The following is a 25,796-nucleotide window of genomic DNA, read 5'->3' as shown; positions in this document are numbered from 1 at the left end:
CGGAAAGTAACCAACTGCGCAAGTTTATATAATTAAAATGTGTCTCGGTGTAATCTCTACTTCCTAACTCTCATCATATTTATGTAATGCCGTATTTACCCTATGTCCAAGAAGACACGTGCGCGGACTGGTAGGTCTTGTAGAGGCGTCAGCCTAGGCGCCTTTCATAATCGGTCTCAGACTCAATCAACTTGAATCATCAATTTTGTAAAATAAAAAAAAATTACCATTGTACCACGTGTGCTTTTTTTAGTGTCTACTTTGATGGAACCCTCAACGGGGTGAAACCCTCCCAAATGACCTACCGACGAATCCTAGATTCACCGATGTAGCCTTATAAACTACTAGATAAACCAGGCATCCAACACACATACATACTGACCTGATGTACATGTGTGTATTACTCTGTTCGTGTTAACGTTGAATATGAAAATTTTGACACACTTTCATACGATTAATGTGAACGGTGAATCGATGTTATCTATCCTATAGGTCGGAGCATGCTGACTATCAGACAAGTTAAAGCTATAATTTACTATTACAAATTAAAAAAAAAAAATATTAATGTAATAGTGTAGTGTAACTCTATCGTTTAATGATATTATTAAGTTTGTTTATTTGATCGTTTGTTATGATTTCAAATCCATTTGTGTGTGTGTGTATGTGTGCGTGTGTGTGTCCTGTTACTACACGTCCCCTCCCCTCACGTGCGGTGATGCGAGAAAACTATTAACCCACATATAATAATAATATATGATTACTTTTTTAAAAACACTTTTACTTTATAATTTTCGCTGAATAATGAAATAGGGCAAAGGTTAATGGCGACCTGTCGTTATATGGTTCAACGAAAATGGACGATAAATATCACTAAAGATTCTGCCTACATTTTCCTCTTATTGTCAAAAATTGTAAAATATAATGTATTGAAGTTTATTTGAATTGAATTTCTGTTAAATATAATTTAGAAATAAGCTTTTATTATATTAGGTTTTTTTTTTTCATTTTCAAAATTTATGTAGGTTTGATAATATATTTCGGATATTACGTAAGATACAGTTTTAATTGAATAAAATTAAAAACATACATAGGGAGTGCGTTCAGATTAAAACAATTAAATTTCAAACATTTTTTTTTTTAAATTCTCTTTTTAAATATGAAATTATATTTGTATCATCTTTGATTAAACTTCCGAATCGTTTATTTAAAACCATTTATTTACTAGCAAGATAAGCCTAAAATAGCTTATGTTTTTTTTTATAGTTGTAATGGAATAGGCGTTTGTCTTCCATCTCACCTGATGGAAAGTGTAGATGAAGACGAAGGTGGTACACGCCCATCCAAAAGAAACCTGTTTATATATAACACTGTTATGTTCTTTATATATAAAACCTATTTAATGTTTTAATTACGGTGTGTATAAGTATCATTCAGTAGAAACTAAACTTCAGCTCAGTAATTAGTAGGTTTCGCGAATGTGGTGTGGAATGATGAACTCTCCGTTTAATTATATTGTTTATAAAGAGGTGTTCATAGTTTTTTTTTTTTTTTTATATTATTTTAATAACATCCACGGGCTCATTTGGCCGTGCCTATTTTACATTTTGGCGTTTTATGTTTTATCTTATTACTAAACATCAGCAGAATCAACGCTGAACTTACACTCTCTATTCCCTCACTCGGGGAAAAGGCCTTAACATTATTATTTATTGAAAACTTAAAACGTTCTTTAAATACAAAAGCTGAACTCTGTAAATAATAAGGCTGGACATTTAGCCCTAAAGCTGAATATACATATTGCTTTATAATCAGACGTAGGTATTTCTTAAATAAATACGTTATGAATACTAGACATAACTTTTATAATATTACACGACCTTACTCAATAATAAACCAAAAAAAATCGTAACAAAACTCGGATATAGACACGTAAATATTTGACCGTTAAAAGCTGTTTGAACAGGTCCTTTTAAATGGGTTTCTGTGCTAAAAGCATTACTCCATTGAATCACAGTCAAATTTGAATTAGAAAAAAAAGATCTTCGATAATCTTATCAGTAAATACAACTGTCAGTCCCTGGCACGATGATCCATCAAATGTTGGCTGAAGATTATCGTCCTTTAATACATCGTAAGGCTTCTCGCTGGATAATGTTCTATTACCTAAATACGATTTCAAATAGATTACAGACGACTGTTACCAACTAGTAAGTATTAATACAGTTGATTGTATCGTTGGTCTAGTGAGATAAAACTATAGATACCGAAATTCTGGGCGCCAACCCCACGTCGAGCCGATAAAAAAATATTAGGTGTTTTGTCGAAAAATTCTCAATAACAGCCCTAAGTCTAGAAGTTGGCAATGTTTACACACCCATGCCTCGGAAATTACGTATTGCCGTTTATTTTTACGTATCAATTGCGTTTGTTATAAAAAATATTACGTATATAAAATCAGTCTGCATTTGTACAAATCGTATCTGCATGGAACGTTGTGAACGTGTTGTGACGTAATTCGATACACATACATTTACATTGTCACGATGAAACCTTTTCATTTACATTTATAAATAGAGTTTCGTTCCATTAAAATTAATGCTGAAGCTTCAATGCGTGCACAGACGGATAATATATTCACATATTAACATAAGATTTATTTACATTAAAGACATATATACAAATCAAAATTTGTACAAATATGGCTGCTTAGAATGGTGGCAAGAATGCTAGCAGTAATGTAAGTCCGATTCTCTATGGTCGTACTAGCCATCCTAACAATAGTGTTGCCACTACTTAATTTTTTGTAATTTTTTATTATAATCCAAATTTCTAATTGTGATACTGATTGTATGCTAGATACGCCTAGTCGATAGACTGATATTATACTATGCTATGATTATTATGGAAAATTCGTTGGAATATGTCTGACTTGTCATTTATTCCTCAAACTTACATTATGTCGCTGGTAATAAAAACATACAACCACAATCACATAAAAAAGTGGTTCATCAACAAATGAGACAAAGATATCATTTGAAATTTAGTCTCTAATTTTGCGCTGTTTGTTCGCTTCAGCATTTTCCGCTGCGGCTCCGGCCTTTAACATTATTTCCTTAATGTGTGACGGGGACACGGGATCAATGTGACAACACACGTAGCGCCCAGAATTATGTTATCAGATATTTTAAATGCTTATTTTATTTTTGTTTATTTTGCATAAAGTCAAAGTAGAAATGTGCATCGTGATACGAGACTTAAAATAAGATACTTTTTTGTTGCTACATTTATACTCCACAATTTAGGTCCTTTTTTATCATGATTCTCGTATCACGACGCACAACCGAGTTATCGCAAATAAACTAAATTCAACCCCTTTTTCAAAATGGCGACGAACGCACATATAAAATCGAGGTCGACAATTTCAAGTTAAGCTTTTCTAAGCCTCTCCTACAACATATCCAAAAATCAGCGTTCGTGGTTCATTTTCATTTCCATTGTCTTTAATGACTGGACTATAAGTCATGCGATGGTACTTTTTACTTTATGGTAACCAAGGAAACGCGGATTTGATACAAGCCAATGACGTAGAAATGTAACACGATTAATCATTTCCTATTGATTTTCAAACATTTGTGTTACAAAAAAACCAAATGAAATCAGATTAGGGATTGCAATCCGGAAAAACGGATCCGGTAATCCGGCGGATCCGGCATCATTATACGTCTACCGGATCCGGTACTAATATGGTGCTAGCAATTTTGGCAAAATGATAGAACTGTTGCATAAGTAGACACTTTAAATGCGCTTAGTTGTTAAAAACTCTTTAATCTAGGCTTGATTAAATTACATCATCTGCGGAACATACTATCAGCACTGCTCAAAATACTTCGGTTTTGATACTGAACTGTTATTATTGGCATGAGCAGTCATGGTCAAAGTAGGTAAGCTTATGAATTGTGATGAACGGCTGTGCTTCGCACATTAGCTATGATTAGATATGGTCGATATTTTATATAAAAATAATGAAGAGATGCAGATGACCTCCTGGCAACAACGCCAACATCATGAAATGAATCAGACACAGATGACGAAGACACAACGAATGATGATGAACAAGGAGTTACAGTTACAATAACTGATCCTCGTCATCCTTGTCTTTCTAAGGCAGAAGTAATTCTTAGATACAATGAGTTTCTTCAATAAGTGCAAAAAGTGGTAAAGCTTTTCAAAAGATTGTCTACAAAAAATGATATGTAGCTGCAAACGTATATGACAGACGAAACAGGTAAAGTATAACGCCTTACTTTGGATTACCGCTAAAAACCTAAATATTTTTTTTTACCCTAAGTTGTTGAAACTCAATTTTTTTAAGTATAATACAAACTCATTATTGTGGTAATTGTGCCACTCATTGGACAGATTTATCAAATCGTATTTATATGAACCGATCCGGCCGGATCCGACCGGACCGAAAATAACGCCGGATTGCAATCCCTAAATCAGATCCTTGCACTATGGATTCTGCACAATGGTTCGTACGTATTATTGTTATTGCAGGTAATCTATGTATACATAAAACATTATACTCAAACTTCGTCTGATTGTAGTTGTAAAATATATTGTCATAGCAAAACAGGACTTTCCCACCAACATACGCGGTCATGATTTTTATAGTATTTTTAATTTGTATTTGTATCTAATGAAGGCCTTATTGTTTATAATTCATATTTAAATAAATATAAGACCTCCGTGGTCGAGTAGTGTGTACACCGGTTTTCATGGGTACGCCACTCCGAGGTCCCGGGTTCGATTCTCGGCCTAGTCGATGTAGAAAAAGTTCATTCGTTTTCTATGTTGTCTTGGGTCTGGGTGTTTGTGATACCATCGTTACTTCTGATTTTCCATAACACAAGTGCTTTAGCTACTTACATTGAGATCAGAGTAATGTATGTGATATAGTCCAATATTTATATTTTTTTTTTTGGTTCCATATAACAGTTATTAAAGACGGAAAACCAGTTAAATAAAAGTAATACCATGACAGTATTCTTCTGCTAGAAAAGGTTTTTAATAACACATGTGACAGAATATAATCCAACACGTGCATGTCTTCTAACGATGATTTCCTTTGACGATGAAATTTATTTTAAACGTAAAACACAAATTAAACATGTAAATGTAGTGGTACTTGTTTGAACCTTACAGTCTTCGGTTACGATCGTAGTGGGCTGACTGAGTGGCCTTTTTATTTATACATCGTTTTCCTAAAATCCAAATTTAAAAAGTGTAATTAAAAATATTTGTTACTTTTTTCAACATCAGGCCAAGCCTTCATTAATTTGATCCCGAAATAAACCCCTTTTCGGCTTACATCGGAAAACACGTAGGCATCATTTTAATTTAATCTCATACTGAATTATTAACATCACTTTGTAACATGTGTACTCTAAATTGTGCTGTATCTCTTGTTACTACGGTTTATTTTTGGATACTGTTGTGTATAATCTACCCACACAGAGATGACCCGATCAATACTATGCCTCTATAGAGTTCTATCGCCCTGTTTCCTTTGATGCACTCACTCGATGACAAAGAGGATTAATCATTTCTCTTATCGATACTTGGAAACTAAAAAGGTATAGACCTTTTTTGTATTAACGTATATTACATTACTAAATAGATACTAGCAACTAGTATGGGTAGGATTCACGAAAAAAAAATTTCTTGGATATACGTGACGTCATGATAGTCATTACTTACGCCGTTATCTTGTTTTAATTTGAAATAAACGTAGTATTTTTAAGATATAATTGTATTCAATTGCCGAGATAGCTCAGTGGTCGATTATACAGAAAATGTATTCAGAGAGATAAAAAATATTATCTCACTAACAGAAGCTTCGTTCAAAACTACATTTGAATAAAGAACTTGAGATTGAGATAGTTAAATACGCTCAAAGTTATAATTTATATATTATATATAATTTAGTATATAAGTAATAATTATTACAGAGATATCAGCCTAGATCATACCATGATCTAGATACTAATCAAAGACAATGAGATTTTTCCAAAGACAATTTGGGAGTTTTTACTATTACTACTCTTAAAAATACTTATTTATGTAGTTACACTTATATTATAATTATATATTATAAAAACAAATATTTTGTTATTGTATCCGATTGCATAAAAGTGTAATCGATTTCAGAACGTCATTCGTATGGCTTTAAAACAAAATAATACAAGATGTCTTCCCGCGCAAAATGATTATTAAAAAAAAAAAACAAAAAAGTCGCGCATGGAATGATAATAGGACATTTTTGGTAATTAGATTTTTAACTTGAGGACTATAATATTTATAAAATAAAACAAATAATAAATAAATATTCTCTGTACTGGTGTATTTATTACTACTAACTTATCAAATTAGTTATAAGAAAAAAATAAATACTCAAAACAAGTATATCAAGATATTCTTTATTCAAGTGTCTACTTGAATAAAGAATATCTTGATATACTTGTCATTAAAACACTTTTTATTCGTCGTGTTACAGTGTTAAAATAAACGTAAAGCTATCACTGGTTCGGAAAGTAGATTATACCGAAAAAACTAGCAAGAAACTAATTTACCCTTTTTCATCATTTTAATTTTAGAGTATATGTACATACAGTATAGATAATAGAACTAAGTCCACGCAGTCAGTGGCGTAGCTATCGTAGGGCCAGGTGGTGCACTGCACCAGGGCCCCTGAGCTCTGGGGGCCCTCTAACCTAAGCTATGAAAAGAGCTTTGAATAGAGATGAAGTATGGATTTAACTTACTAATGATACGTTCAACTCACTGTATCCTGTATCCCATTCTTATTACTATCTATAATTTTGAATGCCAATATACGTTAAAGAGGGGACGAGGGCCCGATTCTTTTTCTATGCACGGGGGTCCTTACCCACCTAGCTACGCCACTGCACGCAGTTATATGTATGTCAGATTTATTATAATAATAATTTAATTTAACTTACATTATCCAAAGTATTATAAACGCTATATATACAATTCCCAATACGTATCTACTATCTACACACGATACCTTTAAAGAAGCCAAAGAAATGTTCCGTTTGACTGCAAAGTTGACTTCATGGCACTGACACATCAGTCTAATGTTATAATCATTCAATTGTGAAATCTTTTATGTTTAATAACAGTTGTTTTTTTTTATGGTATCGGTAGGTGGACGAGCAAAATGGGCCGCCTGAAGGTAAGTGGTCACCACCGCCCATAGACAATGGCGCTGTAAGAAATATTAACCATTCCTTACATCACCAATGCGCCACCAACTTTGGGACCTAAGATGTTATATCCCGTGCCTGTAGTTACCCTGGCTCACTCACCCTTCAAACCGGAACACAACAATACTGAGTATTGCTGCTTGGCGGTAGAATATCTGATGAGTGGGTGGTATCTAACCAGACGGGCTTGCACAAAGCCCTACCACCAAGTAGTTCTGAGAGGCTTAATTTAATAGAATATTAACGGCTTTACTTAAAATGTTGCTTAATGAGTGATTGGTTAAACAATGTTATATTGATTAATTAATTTTTCTCTTATGTCAATTATGTATTGAGAAGTAAATAAATTAGGGTTTAATAAACACCGCTACACAACATTTAAGTATGTTTAAATTTCGAAGTAATACGATATCGTATGACTACAAATTCAAATAGACTTTACTTCTGATACTGTGTATATATATATATATATATATATATATGCAATTATTTTTTCTAATAATAATGTAATCTCTAGCATTGACAAAGCTTCCTCTTTGCTTTAGATCCTTCCCACCCACGTTTTGCCATAACTTCCGGTTTGTGGCTTTTCAATTCCAAGTTCCCGCTTTATTGTAATTTCAATCTACCGACGCATTCCTTTATATTTTTTCCTTAATAAGTGTGTGATAGATTTATTTCATATTTTGGACATCTATTTCTCATGTTATTTACGAAGTTCTATCTAAATACTTTAATTTTGCCTCGTAACTCGATGTTAAGATTAATTTTCTTTGTTTATTTTAATTATGTGTTTGTTGGTGAGGCCCCATGTTTGTGATCCGTAGCTTGTAATAGAAAAGTCTTAAGCTCATAAAAAATTTAAGGGAAACATTTCTTAATACATATATACATATATTATATACCAATATAGTGTCCAAAATTCATCATTGTTGAGTGAATCGGTTATCTAAAGGTAAGAAGGACATGACATCTTAGTTCCTACGATTGCTGTTGCAATGGCGATGGTTAAAACTTCTTATAGTACCAATCTATATGGGATTATATCTATATAATATAATCAATATATATAAGATTTAACTTGTTTAAATTACCAGTGAACAAAAAACAATTCTTGTTATATAATTTGACAAATAATTATTTCACTAATCACGTTAAATTAAATAGCAACGGATGTCATATTGTCGCATTTAATTATATCGGTTAGGATAGATCGGAACGTAATTATTTGACCAAATAAACATTTCAAACATAGAACTCTAATATTCAGCACATTTAAAAAGTTGAACATCCTTAATTAGATTGTATAATATTTTACAGTACACCAGAAGGATTGGAATAGTTTATATGCTGGAAAACTGTGGTAATAATAAGAATATAATATAAATAGTAACTAAACATAAATAATAACGCAATAGTGATTATTATACATGAAATAAGTAATCTGGACACGCGGTAGCGTGTCAGCCAAGTTCTAGTAACAGAACTGGTGAGCAGCACCGTGTGTAATATACATATACAGATAAAGACTACCATATGGGAAAGACTTATTAATATGAAACAAAACCTATTTATTATGTACAAGAACACAAAACCAACTAATTACTTGATACTGAGTTCTCGTTTAATTTTATAAAATTACGTATATTAAATTACGTATAATTTTAAACTATTCAAACATAAAATTTTAACAAAATACTAATTGCGAAAACTATCCCCATAACATGCGAAGCGTAATTGATCACGGTAATTCATGTAAGCGGTGCCCAGTTGAAATTGTCCCTCGGGTCATTTCACGTACCGAAACTAATTCGACGCCGTCCCGCTTATGTAGGCAAATTAGGCAACGGACGAGCGCACTCGTAACTTGACCTGTATATAAATATGATAGTGCCGAAAATGATTATATAGTAATAATATTAAATTATTATTATTTATATAGTTAGTTTTTCGAGATTGATTTAAATGTAAACTTAAATGCCAGCTTAAGTTTATCTTCATAGAATGCATAGTTCATGCTTTCGTTTAATAAAAATAAAAAAAAACAATTTTGATTTTTTTTCGAAAAATTCGTTCTCTCTTCATTCTTACTCTTGGTAAGAATGAACAGATATCGTGCTACTGTATAAAAGCCTCGTTTTCATCCCTAAACAAAGAATACTGTAAATAAATAAAAAAAAATGTCTAGAGATTTGAATTAATAAGTATGTAGGGGTACTGGTCCCTAGCTTACTTGTTGTTACTATTTCTTGAGTAAAAGAACACTTTCTTGCTGGTCGGATCGGAATGATTTTATTTCAAAAATGTGTCGATATATATACAAAATCTAGGAATAATATTATCTAATGAAATAATTTCAGTGCATATTTACAAATTCTTTCGTCCAAAGAAAACGCTTACTTTTCTACCAATAGAAAGTTACAAAATTTACAATGATAAAAATTATGATTCAGCCAATTAAAAGTTATACATTACAATTGAAAATATTTTGGAAATTAAACTACGAATTAAATGTTCGATTTTTCGACCAATGACGACGCCGCAATTTCGTATGTTCATTTCGTGTGTTGACACGAAAGTCCGATAGAGCGCGCTGGGTAAGCGCCGTGTGCGCTTGCCGATTTTCGCGTAGTATAAATAGCTCCCGAATTTAGTTTTTAATTAAGCTGAAAAGAACAGATACTACACTTTGATCTTAGCCAAAAGGCCGAGAAGCGATAGTTTTTAATTGATCCCCACCGACTACGTTCTGAGCCGAGGTGCGATCTCATAGGAGACACCCTCAGGACGAACGTCACTCTCGAGCCCAAAAGGGTTCACTCTAAGGCAGAGTCGTAACACTCGCCCCAACGTTCGGTGACGCTGTAAAGGCCAGTAGGGCCAACAGCAATACTCAACCATGATAAAAAAAAAAAAAGTTTTTAATTTAGTCGGAGCGCGTCTCTGGACCTCGATGCATGTATGAATTATAATGTGGAATGCAATTCCTACAAGTATAATATTAAAAACACTTTTATTAATGAAAACACTTTCATAAATAAGAATAAAATATAATACCGAATATACCAAAGACTCAACGTCGTCAGAGGCACGAAATATATTTGGAACAAAATGCAAGAGGAAAAGAAGGTTAATAAGAATACTAGCGACCCGCCCCGGCTTCGCACGGGTGCAATGTGGGTAATCCCTAAGAGATAGACATATACCTTCGCGGACTTTTTTAAAGACCGTTTTAAGGTGTACAATACTGAAGTACATTATTTTGAACTATCTCGTTGGGTTCAGCCAGCGTTTACAATGTAAGCGCAAAAAATGTATAAATTTACGACATCACATTAGAAACTTTTAAAAATATCAGTGTTACTTAACTATATTGTCTATGTATTATATACAAAATCTTCCTCTCGAATCACTCTATCTATTTAAAAAAAACCGCATCAAAATCCGTTGCGTAGTTTTAAAGATTTAAGCATACAAAGAGAAAGCGAATTTGTTTTATACTATGTAAAGAAGTTTTGAATCTTTTTACGATGTACGTCTTTAATCATGATATTAAAAATACGTCAAAACTAACAATACAATATATGAAACTGATTAAAAACTTATTTCATATCAAACTTATTCAATTTGTAGTTCAATATAATAGAACTTCTTAACGATAAACTTTAACGGCCGCAGTAAAACTCGAATGTGACGATACGATAGAGGTTTTATTACCAATAAAAAGTCTCAAAGTGCTTACTTTTTTAATTACAATTCTCATTATTAAAAAAAAATATTGACACAAATTGAAACGTGTCAAGTTAATTAATAATCTATATAATTATAAGTTACAATCACTTTATTTAGTATTGAACTGAATATTGTAAATATTTTTCAAAACATTCCACGCCAGTTTTTTCAGTTATTTTTTTATTCAGATAAAGATTTTGTCAGTAATTGTAAATGTCATGGGAGGCTTAAATTTAGGTACTAGTAGATGTAAAGTATAAATGTAAGTTGTACCAACTTGTGTTGTACTTGTAAAAGCTGGATAGTTCTTATGTTTAATCGTGCTAATCCTAGAAACCACCAATCCTGACAAAATAATTATAATTTCATTATGCTATGTGTTTTGGTTTGAACTGTAAGTGAACCAGTATAAATACAAGCACAAGTGACATAACATCTTAATCTTTTTAAAAACTGTTGATGTAAGGAATTTTTATTAATTCCAACAGTACTGATTTCTATAGGCGGCATTGGTCACACCACATACCATCAAGTGGCCCATAAACTCGTTCGCCGTAATACAAATATTGGCGTCCGTAAATACAAAATATTGGCGCGAAACTGTTTCTTGATTTTGACAAAAAAATTAGCACGAAGAGACATGAAAAAAACAACTTGTTATTTCTGACGAATTTTCCGTGTGAAGACAGAACATGTAGCATAGTAAGTATAGAAAAAAATATTTTTTGTATAAATCATTATAATACTAACTTAATATATCTATGGTTACAGAGAATGCGAAAACCGCGCCGACACCGTTGGTTGACGGTGTCGGTGTTCTTCATCGCGTACTCCGTATTCCAAGCTGTGTTGAGCAATGCGTCCGAACCGGCTGACCCGATGGACAAAACACCAGAAACTGGCAAAGTATCACCAGCCCCTGAGTTCAGTAAAACGACAAACGCTGAAGGTCCTAAAGGTAAATAATCACTTCTGATATCATTAAAGTGAATTTAATAGCACATTTTATAGGCGACCACATGATGCCCTCGGGCATTAGGTATTTTGGTGCACTCAGTGCCGGCGAGTCCCACCTTCAAGTGGGGAAATCGCGTAATTGAGTTTTGCTAACGTAATCATAAAAATAATGTCTTTCTGGGTAGGTATAACCCACTCACCGTGAACATCAATACTTTGTTTGGCTGTGTTACGATTTGAAGATTGTAATTACTGTCATTAAAGGTTAAAGTGTTGTTTTTACTTCTTGCAATGTCTACGAGCGAAAATGACCTCTTAACCACTAAGGGAATCAATTTGGGTCTACTAATCTGAAAAAATAAAATAATAAAAATGACGGCTAATTAAACAACTATGTTTATTTAATATACATCTTCTATAATATGAATTAAAAAATATATATTAATGTAAATTCAATGTATTTAAACAATATTAATAAATACCGACCCATTACGATACCTTATAATAAAATACTAATACACAATAGTACATAACAATGAAACTAAGCAGATCTCTTATATGTACTAATAAATTTAAAGTTTACGATCACGCTCAAAGACGCCTATAAGAACTGCCTATACCAAACATGTCGTACTTTGGAACAAAAATCCAGCACAATACCCACGCATGGCCATTTGCAAACTAAACGTATAAACACAATCTTAAAATATAAAATGTTATGTGAATTTATTGCTGTTAAATTTCTTATAGTGTCAGACGTAACACCAATGGTATCAAATAAAGAAGAAAGTACAAAAGTCGACGGTAAGAAAGCTATGAAGGGTCTTGACGTTGAAGACGAGGGTGAGAAGAAGAAACAGAAGGACGCAGGTTATGAGGATGTAAGTTTATTCGTTTATTTTGGACAAACATTTAGAATTACCTTACTAAGTATTACTTCATACCTCACTGGTTGTACTGGTTGACTACATCCAATCTAGTTAGGATTATACCACTAAGTTATTAATTATTGTACCTCAAAGTAATATCTTATATTTTTATGGTTTGTCTTAAATCGCCTACACAACGTCGTAATACTCTTGGTTATACACATTAAAAGTGTGTGTGTAAATATGAATTCCCATTTAACGTTCATTATTAATCGATCATTTCTGATAAGTAATACGTCAAAGACATTCCTATATTTTTACGTCCTCATCCCATTTACTGCTTACACAGACAGGCAATTCCTGGAAGTTGAGCATTACAATATTTTAATGTTTAATGACATAATTTTCTAGGATAAGACTACGATAGAGATTCGCGACGAAGAAGAAAAGGAGGAAGAAATCGATGCTATACCCACCGTCCACCCTCTCCGGAACTGCACACCACCAGCCATCGAACAGGTAACTTACAGTAAAGCAAAGTATGAAATGACTAGTTGTCGCCCGCGGTTTCGTTCTCGTTTTCAGAGTTGGCCGTAAGGTGTTAGGTATTAAAAAGTAACATATGTTCTTCCGTGGTGTTAAAGCTGGCTTCGTATCAAATTTAATCAAATTTGGTTTATCCGTGAAATTATAACAGCCAGACAGTTACTTTCGCATTTATAATATTTGTATAGACTATACTAAGTGTATTGTGATTTTTTTTTTAGGTCTTCTATCGAATTTTTATTTAACTTAAGACTTTGCTTCAGTGTTTATTATATGTTTTTCAAGTCTCCCATTAAACACAAAATAATGTTTTTCAATGTACTACTTTTTTTATCCAGTAAGAGAGTTATATTTTATGAAGATTCTTTGTCACTATAATTGTCAGAGTGATATAACGAATAACAATAACGTAAACGAACGTTGTTACTGTAACTGGATATATTGTCTGTTTAACTATTTGTTTGCTAGGCTTTCAGGACTAAACCACTGAACCGAATTTGATGTAATTTGATATGAAGCAAGCTTGAAGTCCAAGGAAAGACAAGAGCTTCTTTTTTACAACTACAACCTACCCTACAACCAAATTCATTTGTAGCGCTTTGACGTTTGTTAGTATTAGCAGCCTGTAAATTTTCTCCCACTGCTAGGCTAAAGGCCTCCTCTCCCTTTGAGGAGAAGGTTTTTAGCAAATTCCACCACGCTGCTCCAATGCGGGTTGGCGGAATACACATGTGGCAGAATTTCGTTGAAATTAGAATGCACATCGTTAAGATGCACGCGTTCTAACCACTGGACCATCTCGGCTCGGCTTTGACGTTACCTATATACAATTTGGTCGTTAGCCTTCCAGTTAACTGAATTTACTGAAAAATACCAGTTTATGGCATTTTGACAAAAAACATTCATTCTTCGCCTTCGCTCTAACGCGTTCAATTGAATTTTATTGAATTAATTTTTCTTATTTAATTCTATTTGAATGGCTTATCATTTTGAACTTTGAAGGATATTAAGATTTATTTTACAATCGTCATGATTTTGCTACAAAATGCATATTTTAATTTATATAAATTTGATATTAAATACCCTTGTTACGGATACTTATTTAATATTATATCATAATACTGATTATAAATAATAGTTAAAAAAAACATCTCGATATATAGTATTTCTTTAAATATATATATGCTATATATTTTCTCGTGACATAACAGTTTCCGCGGCCATTAATGGGCCAGACGGCGCGCCGACACGGCGGTCTCATCCTCCACATCCTGGTCGCAGTCTTCACCTTCATCGGCCTGGCTATCGTCTGCGATGAATATTTTGTCTCAAGTCTGGACAGGATCTGCGAAGGTAGGTTTATAATTTTTTAATTGCCTTACTTCGAATTGTATAATCCAGGTATAAGACATTAGGATTAGACTAATATGGTCAAATTGGTCACCTTACATAAGCCGTTTTAAAAATAAATAGACTGGTGGACATTTATATGTACCTAATTCCGAAGTTTCTTGATCAAGTTTCTTCGCGAGTTCATGCCGGATTATAGATATTTTAGCACTTGACATCTTGAAAAGACAAGCTGTTAAAGTGATGTCAACAATCGTCAGCTCCTCCTCGCCTGTTCGTATTCGACTAAATTAGTTATGGTCAATTGGCCGTAACTTAGTGCTCTACAACGCGTCGCGTAAAGTCTCATTTATTATCTGTGCTGCGTAGAGTTGAAGCTTGCTCCGGACGTTGCGGGTGCGACGTTCATGGCGGCGGGCAGTTCTGCCCCTGAACTTGCTACCGTCGTCATCGGTGTCTTCTGTGCCCAAGATGATATTGGTAAGTGTACTGGTCAGTGTACATATAAAAAATAACATCCTTTATTTATACAGAAATGTATGCGATACACAGTCGTGCACAAGCAATAGCAAATATTATTATGATTAAAATAAAGAATTCCATCTCTTCGACGTTTTCTTTCGACGAGCAAAGCTTGAATTTGCTTCGACAATTATTTTAAATTTCGAATGTTATTGTCTAGCCTTCTGAAAATGGTGACTAAATGTAAATAATAGATCATAGACAAGCATCATCGTCATACTGAGAGTATTTTATACGATCGCAGGCGTGTCGGGTGTTATCGGCTCGGCGGTGTTCAACATAATGTTCGTGATCTCGGTGTGCGCGCTGTGCGCCGGCACGGTGTCTCATCTCAACTGGTGGCCGCTCTGTCGCGACTGTTTCTTTTACGCCGTCTCCATACTCGTCATGCTCTGCACTATCGCCAATGGTTACGTGTCCTGGTACGATTTCTTATATAATTAGATTTTTTTGACCCACACACGGCGAAACAAGAATTTACTCTGTTACCAAATGAAGCTTAAACTTCTGCGTTATTTTGTATCATATTATTGAAGTGTGTGTGTGGGTCATATATATTTTAATTTTAGATAGTATAATGAAATCTATAAAAAATATACTGCATGATAGCATACTTCTGCAAATAGATCTGGTTTTTTTTTTAAACAATTCAAAATTATGAGCATATTATTTAAGTTTGGTTCTAGTGGACATTTACATTTATCTACCATTTGCAGGCCTGAAGCGTTATTCATGCTGATAATGTATGGCGTATACTGCGTGGCGCTGAGGTTCAATAACGCCTTGGAAAGATGGGCCTTGACCCTCCCTCTGCCCTTCAAGCTACCTTCGAGGGAGGAACAAGCGGCGCTCGTTACATACAAGTAAAACGATCTAATATTATAGAAAAATGTCTTCTTAACGCGGAGACTGATATGATCAGTTTACTCGCTTGATAATCTTTATATAATATATCATATATATATATAATAATCCCTTGAGCTAATAGAATATATATTGTCTTGTCAGAAGTGCGGGTGGTCAGCCACCGAGTGCGCCCGCAGCGGAAGGCCAGTACACGCAAATGGAGGGACAGGACAACGACGCTACGAAACAATCCACTGGTAAGATTTTAAATTAACATGGTTATTTTTATTACTAACAGTATTTAAAACGGTATATTTACCATGTCTTTTTATTTTTATTTGTTGGAGCTCGATATTTCGACATTATCTACGAATGTCTTGTTCACGAGAATAAAAAACATGGTAAATATCCCCTTTTAAATACTGTTAGTAATCCACTGGTAATTAATTATTAGTGTTGATACAGCATACATTAGCTAGCTTGAATTAATGTGTTCAAAGTTCAAGTTAGCTTTGCTTTAAAAATTGTCTTGATTGTTTCTTTTCGTTTGTATTTATTAGTAATTAATAACTAATCGCTTATCACATATAATTATGACGATTTATAATTGTGATTGAAAATAATATGATCAATAGCGTACAACCCCGATGGAGCTTACGACAACGTAGCGTACAATGCGGATCCCACCGCCGCCTGGGACCCGAGCCAGGCCTGGGATCCGGACCGAGCCTGGGACGAGACCGCGCTGGTACGTGTCTTCATCCATTTTAGCTCATGACGTCATTATTAAATACATTCGAGCACATTAAAATAACGTGAATACAGTTTATTGTTAAGATTCAACTCGGATAATACGCCTTTATGGGCGTAGCTTGGTATCAGCTTAACGTTTAATTTTATTTCGTAAAAAAATTAACATTTATTTATAATTATGTGAATAGTGATTTAAAAGTATATATTAAGTTATTTTTAGTTATTCATGAATTAAGGATATTAAAATAAAATTATGAAATGTTGTGTAACAAATATTATAAAAACATTTTCACGCACATAAGGGTTAAGATATTCACTAGGACACTATTTTTAACTGAAAATCTTTATGCAAGCTCATTTCAACAAACAGTAATTTGAATTGAAGAAATTCGTTCTGAGAGAAGAAAATGAACTTGAATGAACCGAATATCTTTGTTTCGTGTAGCAACAGCCCGCGGCCGCGCCCGCCGCGTCGGGCTGGGGCGACGCCGCGCCGCCGCCGCAGGCCGCCACGTCGCCCGGGCAGCCGCCCGCCCCACAGGTACTCGGGACTCGATTTTCCAAGACACCGAAACTTTAAACTAACATTAACCATTAGTGTTCCTAATATAATGGTAATAAAAATATATTACTATTATTTATCGTCTCAAAATACATGTATTCAATTTTATGATACCCAAAAAATAAAAGTAAATCACAGCAGCTCAAACTAAGTAAGACTTGTGTTACAGATCTCGTGACCATGAGCATGATAAACCGGACTATAAGATCCGTTATAATAATTTCCTCTAATAGAATACATGTTAGGAACAATAAAGAGTCTACTATACCCTGTTCGAGTTATTTGGTCAAATTTTAATTTAAAGAAAAATAGTTATGTCTCACTCTTATATCACAAATTTGACCGCCAAACAGCATTCCTCAGTTTGTTGCGTTTCGGTTTGAAACGTGAGTAAACCAACATACCTACGACGAACATAGCATCTTAGTTCCAGGGCTTATAGCGCATTGGCAATGTCTATGGACGGTGGTGATCAGTGGTCAAACCTGATGGAAGGTGGCCCACCCTCGTCTGCCTACCAGTTATTGCTAAGATTATATTTATCACAGAAGATGTATTTATGTATATTGTATAGTAACTTTACTTCAAAATAACAGCTGTATGATTCTGTAAGAATTCACTTCATATCGACACTCGTGAAATGTTAACAAGCGATATGTTCAATTTTGACGCTCCATCCTTCATATAAATTATTAGTCAATGTCATATATCAAATTCTAATATTTCACGCGTCTGTTCTGCGTTGAGTCTCGAGTTTCTTAGTGCAGAATACCTCTGTCCATTATAATAATTGCAAAAAAAACTTGAAAATTTTTAGAAGAATATCAATTGTATAAGTTTAATAATAACGTATTTTAAATATAACAATTTCAGGCACCAGCACAACCGGCTTACTACAAAGCCAAGGAATACAATCCAGAAACAGCAATCGATCCTCTTGTAAAGCCAATCGGAGCCAGTACGTTTGTTTTTATTTATATTTGAATAAGGTTCTAACGAAAACCAAAACGTATGCTTTAATGTCATTTTTATTTAGACAGATCGCTGAGATTTTATGCTGCCCTGCATATATATTAATAGTTTTCGCTTGCCTATTTGGGGAGATGGTCGCTTTTGATATAAAAAGTAGCCCATGTCCTTCGTTGGGTTTAAGCTCGCTTCATGTGCAATTTGGTTCAGTGGTTTAGCCTTGAAGGATAACCTTGTAACATAGAGATAGATGAGTTACTTTTGAATTTACTCGTATAATATTAGTATTAAAATGATCATGATTTACTACAACACACACACATGGATACTTACACATTAATAGACACGAATATGCACACATTCCAACACATTAGATTCAAGAAATCTAGTACTAAATTCATAAACAGATTTCATATTTTAATGAAAAGTGATTCAGTGCATTTATCACAAGAGACAATTACATAGATAATTTTTTGCGAAACAATTTTAGTTCTTCTACTTCTAGTGTCTATTCTGCGTGTAAAAGCGGTTACATTTTTTTTAATAAGGATTTTTTTGCTTCTCCGAAGCTGCAGTTTGTGTGACATATCATATTTTATTTTAATTTTGTTATCAGTATGAGTATGTGAGTGATAAATCACATCCGTCAAAGTCACAAAATATGAAAATATTTCTTTGTTTAGAGATAGAGCGTCTTGTGATAAGATGACATCTCAACACAAACGTATTTGAATCAAACCAGTAAAAGTTTATAACATAGCTGAACTGCTAGCTGTCTTTACCGAGACGAAATTTATAAAACCTTACCAATTGCACAGCCTCGAGAAGTGAATTAAAAAATATAGCTTTCACCGGGACTTAAACTATTTCCATACCAAATTTAATCGAAATCAGTTCAGCGGTAAAAACGCGAAGTATGTCCTATTTTTTCACTCTATGTCTGATGGAGATCCAACACGATTGGAGACAAATCAGCCGCTGCTCAAACAGCTTTACGAACTTTTCTGACTCAATGGAATGTACCCAATCTCACGATCATAACCTCAGGTGGCTAATAAGGGTTTCTTGAGAAGCCCCGTGAATTTATTTTTACTGAGTCAGAATCCAAGCTGACTTAGTTTGTTTCTAGATAATTTGCATTAAGTTACTTGATCACTACCGCATCTGAAGCTTAGCTAAGCTAATTTATCAATTAAGTTAGTTAAACGATTACTGAATTATAGCGCTAAAACAGAAATGTTTAATGTGCTATAATCATTAGATTTGTATCTACTCTCAGGCGTGGTGCAGCTAGCGTGCTGGTACGTGGCCTTCCCCGTCCATTGGTCATGTCGCCACACGATGCCTGACTGCCGTGGTCGCTGGTATCCTATCACCTTCATCATCTCTATGCTATGGATCTCTTTCTACTCCTACTTTATGGTGTGGATGATAACTATTATCGGTGAGTTTAGGAGAGTTCTCATTATGGACTATTAAATATAAAATTGTATTAAAATTTATAAGGCAGTAGTATTTGAGAAATATAAGTAGGTACTTTTAAACATCTAGAAAAAACTTTACCGTTTTCGAAGATTTATTGTTTATGATAAAATTCCGTTAAGAATATATATGTTAGCTTAAATCAATGTAACTATTCCAAAGTCTAATTCATTGATAATATTTTATCTATTTGCCATTAAATATCCGTTAATCACAGATGTTACACAATGATCAAATTGACTCATGAATTTTTTAGGTGCGATTCTAAGTGTAAAGAGACATCTAATTACTAAATATTGATATTAAAGGAACTCTAAGCTGATTTAACAATTGGTTCCATGTTTAGGGTATACACTTGGCATTCCCGATACGGTGATGGGTCTGACGTTCGTGGCTGCGGGTGTATCCGTTCCGGATGCACTTTCCTCCCTTGCAGTCATCAAAGAAGGGTACCTTTATTTATATTTTAATTTTCTAATTTTTTATTTAATAATTATATTCTATTCATTTTTCCGATTTTTTTTAAGTGCTTATCTGTGCCTAATTTAGTTCTCAGACAATTTTTTAATTTACATTTATTCCAATACAATTTTGAAGGGTATTATAATGTATAAAAATATTCGTACTACAGTTACGGCGATATGGCAGTTTCAAACGCAGTCGGTTCCAACGTCTTCGATATTCTGGTCTGCCTCGGCTTGCCGTGGTTCATTCAGACCGCCATCATCCAGCCCGGCAGTCATGTCAACGTCATTAGCAAAGGTAATGAGTGGTAAACAAGGGTATGGATTTTAACAATAAATTCTTCTAGCAAGAACTTATATATATAAATTCATATGTGAACGGAAGCATTTATACCTAATTAGTATAAGTTATTTGTAGGAGAATATAGTAGTATCAGCCCTCTGCTGGGCTATTTTTTGGTTGGATATACACGTGGCAAAATTAGACACATGCAAGTTTCCTCAAGAGATTCTCCTTCGACGCCGAGCACGAGATGAATTATAAACACAAATTAAGCACATGGAAATTAAGTGTTGTTTGCTTGGGTACCTGCAATCATCGGTTCAGATGCACACATTCAAAATTCTGGGCCATCTCGGCTCACTGACAATATGCTTTACAAACATTAATGTAACATTACAATTGCTAAAAAACCCATTTCTAATAATGATTACTCGTGGTTTTTAGGTTATACCTAAATAAATCATATTTGTGCATAGTGAGCGGCTATCAATAATATTAATAAAATACGGCGCATACTTTAAATACCATCATGTAAATGCAGCAATTGTGGAAAGCCTCGTTTCAGAATTGGTTTAAGCATCAATATCATCAGATTCTACGAATTTTCGGTGCATTTTTCTTTACCATCATTTATTTCATCTGCTTATTGCATGAAATCATTAAACTTAAAGTGTTATAGGCAGCTTCTAGCTGTTAATTGGAACAAGCATGGCGTCTGGAACGATTTCGGTAAATTTTGTCATTCTGGACGGAGAATAGCCCTCGTAACCCGACGGGAGGGCAATCTGAAACAAACGGAGACGAGAAGCATTTCAACTGTTGTTGAGCTTGTACTTTTACCAGTAATTTGGTTATGAACAGATAACATCTCATGACTATCTGTGCATTGACAGTGTAATGAATTATTTTTAATGTATTTGCTGGCGAAGATTTCCAGACAGGCTGCCTTCGTCGAATAATTAAAAAAGTACCTGTATTTCCAATAGGGTTTTCGTTATATTGTTCTTAAAACAGTAAAACATAGAATAAATCATTTAATTAAAAAATAAATTGATAATCAATCTAAAAGGCAAAGAAATAATTTACTACATATTTTTTTAGGTTTAATCTACTCAACGCTGTCCTTGTTCTCAACGGTCATATTCCTCGTGGTAGCGACTCACGCCAACGGCTGGAAACTCGACCGCAAGTTCGGCGCCGTACTGATGGTGTGGTACCTTCTGTTTATAACCCTCGCAAGTCTCTACGAGCTCAACGTCTTCGGTAACTACCATCCACCAGACTGCGAGTCCATTTATTAAATACTTGAAACTTCGGTAGTTTATACTTATTCTTTGTATGAAGAAACTTTGCTTCGAATTTAATACATGACTTATTTCAGTGTGACCAGTGTAAAATATTCTTTCTATTATGATTTTAAAATTTCATGTGCAAAAAGTATTTATTTACTCTAGTCATTCAATTAATTTATAGTCTTTAATGTTTAACAAGTAAATTAAAATATTTACAAAAGACCTAATAAGCAAAGTTTCTTGTCCTGCAAACAAGTTATATTTATAGGTCTTAGTCATCCGTTAAAAATATTTACAACTGTTGATACGTCACTAGATTAGATTTCGAACTCTCTCGTTATTTCGTATATTGTGTGTATGGTGAATTTTACACTTTAATTTATTTAATATAGCTTATTAAAGAGTACCAGATTAGCTTTATGCTGAGATTTTTTATATATCTAGAAAGTGTCGCACTACAAAAGAACTAAAACGATCGATCCAAGTTTATTATCTTAGCGTGTATGACAACTATACGCTTGACACTAGCCAAACGGCACACTACTTAGTGTGCGTGTACTTAAAAAAATAGTTTTCGCTTTGACATCCTATCTAGACATATAAACGATCAAAAGCTTTATGATGTAAGATAAAATAATTTATGAAGTTGAATAATAAATATTTCATTTTATTTTTAGTTATTTTATGGAATTAGTAATCTGTGTTACTTATAGATTTATTCACTTGCCATAATTTTACGAATAAATGAAACATCGATTGTAGCTTCTATCTGTATTAATAAGATTAGGAGTTTATTTGATTAGATGTGCGAGTTAAAATTGAAATGAATGATAGAGCTGTCATCCTTCTGGTTTATTCTTGGCTATGTGTCCGTTTTAAAGAATCGGCGCAAAACTCCGAACATTTTATTGTACTATCATAGTTGTCAGCTTTAAAATAAAACTATTTAAATAGTACGTTTAAATATCGAATAATTTATTTTTCATTTAGATATAGTAAGTAATTCAAAACGGATGTTTTCTTCTTGACATGGTTTGAAGATTAAGCAGCTCTATGTAAAAGTAAAGTATTTTATTTTTGTAAATAATCTATTTCATTCATCGTTAAGTTGTGCAATTCAAATATACAATTGTTATTTTTTAAAAATATCAATTTTTAACTCAATATATTAGTTTTTTATCTGCAATTTATTACTAAGTATGAATTGTATTTCACGCACAAAAAAATATGACCTTAAATGAATACCGTCGTCTCGTCGTGAAATAAAGTAACTTGGGAAGATTTATATAATGCTATTCTTTGTGTTTCTATGAAAATAAAACAAAGAAAACAGTTTAAATTTTTTATAATGTAGATACTATATATAAATGAATTTTATGAAGTGAAATTATAAATTATTTCGAAAACGATCGTCTATAAATTCAACGAAATGGATTAACAATTTTCATGTTTGACGATTTCATAATATAATTTATGTAATTTTATTACACTTAATACATAGTTACGTTGAATTATTTTAAGCGTAAGTTATTATGATTGCAACGCAAGGCGTTAAGAGATACTATATTTGTTATCGTATCCTCGTAAATATCTAATGAAATGTACGTTTGCTTAAATGTATAAATAATATTTATTAATGTTCATCTAGTTTAAGTGTCATTTAAAAAAAATATATTATGTAAAAATGTCATATTGTTAAATTGATTATCTGTGCTAGTCAAAATGTTTAATTATATCCTTGTAATGATAAAAATGTAGTTGTGTTCAGTATAAATGTAGATTATTAAGGCTGACTGTTCAATTTAAGCAGCGCAAAATAATAAAAAAATTACAATATCAAATGTAAAACTTAACAAATATCTGTGGTTAACGGTTAGCCATAAATAATGTAGATGACCATAGATTAAGTAAAACTCATACAACAAAAGGACATCGAGATTTGGACGAATTAAAATACCTAAATAGTTTAACATTTTTACATTATAAACAGCACCTCTCCTAGAATTATATACGATTTCGCTAAAGTTAAATAGATTGAGTGGAATATCTAATCTCCATTTAAATAGGCCCCTTTTTAAAATCAAGACTGGAACGGGTTTTCCAATACATCATAAATATATTCTACCTCAATATCTAAACTTCCTTTATTAACTCCTTAACCTGTAACTATACATTTTATTTGTTGTCAAACAACTATAAGAGACTACCATTATAATATTTTGTGTTCAGTATTAACATCATTCGCGCGTCACAATACACACACATATGTCTGAATCAAAAATCTGTGGTTCTCTAATGTTTGAAATATATGAGTAACTATGAATTTTTAATCTGTGAAACACATGACCATATGACACTAAGCTTAACACAGAGATAGTCAATCGTTTTAATTTTAAAAAGATAAAAAGGAAATACTTAAAATTACCTATGCTTGACTAGGACCGCCTCTACTAATTTAAAACGTTATTTTAATAATGTTTTATGAATTAAGAAAAAAAATACATTTTCATTTTTAATTTAAAACAGGTATTGTGTACCTACTTAATTTTTTTATGGAATATTTGAGCTATGGATCACGAGAATTCTGCGGACCATTAAGAATCACTTGTCTGAAAGAATGTTATTAACATTTTGAAATCGTTTTATTAAGGACTGCACTAGCTTCTGAGTCACCTGAGCAATTGTCTCCCGTTTATGCGACGTGCAAGTTTCCAGAACACTGACAATTTAGGCGTAATATCATATTATTTATAGATTTAATTAGTGGAATTAGAATTGTCCTTAAGTTATATATTAATCCTCTTACTGTGTTGTATTCAAATTATTTGTCTTCTTTCAAATGTCAAATTACTGATGACAGAAAAAGAGCCAATCCGAAAATGACGTTATTTACAAAGTGCGTAAATGTCAAGAGCGAATGGTAGAAATGAATTCATTCTATTTTACTTCATGTTATAGAGTAATTATTTACAAGTATTAAAGTAGTGACAATAATAAGTAGCTTTACGTTAAATTTTTACGCTTTTCTAAATATATTTCAATAGCTACCTTGCCTTGGTACCTATCTAAATCTTAACGGCCTTGAAAGGGCAAATCTATCGTACTAAACGAAATCGATACGTATGGGAAATCTATTTACTGTCAAGCATAAACGCTTTGCATATGTGGGTATAAGCTTCGATCTTATAGACGGCTTCGATAGACTTCGAGCGAATGAGACGTTAGTTTTAAACTAACGTATAAAATGTATCGACTACGTATATAAATATATATATATATATGTACATCTAAATCCCTCTGTGATCATTATTACCCCGTAGAGATTAAAAAATATTTTTTATAATATTCTGTTATAAGCCGAAATTTATTACTATCGTTCATTTTCAAGAATATATTTAAAAAGTAAAACTATGCACGCACGTGCATCAATTATAAATGTCAATTTGAAGTGGAATAATGATAAAACGGTAGTTAATGTATGTTTAGAAAAAAAAGCTTGTGTGAATGCTGCCAGTGCTAATTGAAAAAAATATATATTAGTCCCTTTAATATGGTCCTAATGTATGTAAATGTTGTTAAATTTGAATAGTAAAGTTAAATTCACTATTCAAAATTTAATTTTTTGTGTCACCTCATAATAGTAGGATCAGTGAATATACTTGTGACTTGCTCACAATACATTGGCGAATCCGCCTGTTATGGCCTACTATCTCTATACAAAATAGATTATTTTTTAAATACACACCTCACTTTTGGCAGGCATGTGGATATGTAAATTTAAAATTTATCAGACCATAATCAATAAATGAATTTAAAAAAAAGCTAATGTCGAAATCATTCCCAAACGAGAAAATCAACTGCGACGTGTCCTAAGATAAAC

The 25,796-nt window shown here is 33.0% G+C and overlaps 1 protein-coding gene and 1 pseudogene across 1 annotated transcript in view; one reads left to right on the top strand and one right to left on the bottom strand.

Moving 5' to 3' along the window:
• LOC125073111 (probable sodium/potassium/calcium exchanger CG1090) overlaps positions 1-23,495 on the top strand; it is a 35,021-nt gene extending 11,526 nt beyond the window's left edge. Inside the window, exons 2-16 of the mRNA XM_047683813.1 lie at positions 11,793-11,979; positions 12,729-12,859; positions 13,259-13,366; positions 14,605-14,746; positions 15,113-15,223; positions 15,510-15,687; positions 15,982-16,128; positions 16,274-16,368; positions 16,747-16,859; positions 17,310-17,405; positions 18,300-18,384; positions 19,675-19,839; positions 20,224-20,326; positions 20,509-20,639; positions 21,726-23,495. Of these exons, the coding sequence (XP_047539769.1) occupies positions 11,793-11,979; positions 12,729-12,859; positions 13,259-13,366; positions 14,605-14,746; positions 15,113-15,223; positions 15,510-15,687; positions 15,982-16,128; positions 16,274-16,368; positions 16,747-16,859; positions 17,310-17,405; positions 18,300-18,384; positions 19,675-19,839; positions 20,224-20,326; positions 20,509-20,639; positions 21,726-21,925 (1,992 nt within the window). The 3' untranslated portion in view covers positions 21,926-23,495. The remainder of the gene's footprint in view (positions 1-11,792; positions 11,980-12,728; positions 12,860-13,258; positions 13,367-14,604; positions 14,747-15,112; positions 15,224-15,509; positions 15,688-15,981; positions 16,129-16,273; positions 16,369-16,746; positions 16,860-17,309; positions 17,406-18,299; positions 18,385-19,674; positions 19,840-20,223; positions 20,327-20,508; positions 20,640-21,725) is intronic.
• Positions 9,913-10,008, bottom strand: LOC125073244 (annotated as a pseudogene).
• Positions 23,496-25,796: the final 2,301 nt, after the last annotated feature.

This window comes from Vanessa atalanta, chromosome 23 (assembly GCF_905147765.1).
Source record: "Vanessa atalanta chromosome 23, ilVanAtal1.2, whole genome shotgun sequence".
Lineage (NCBI taxonomy): Eukaryota > Metazoa > Arthropoda > Insecta > Lepidoptera > Nymphalidae > Vanessa > Vanessa atalanta.
This window is presented reverse-complemented; position numbering and strand designations above follow the sequence as displayed.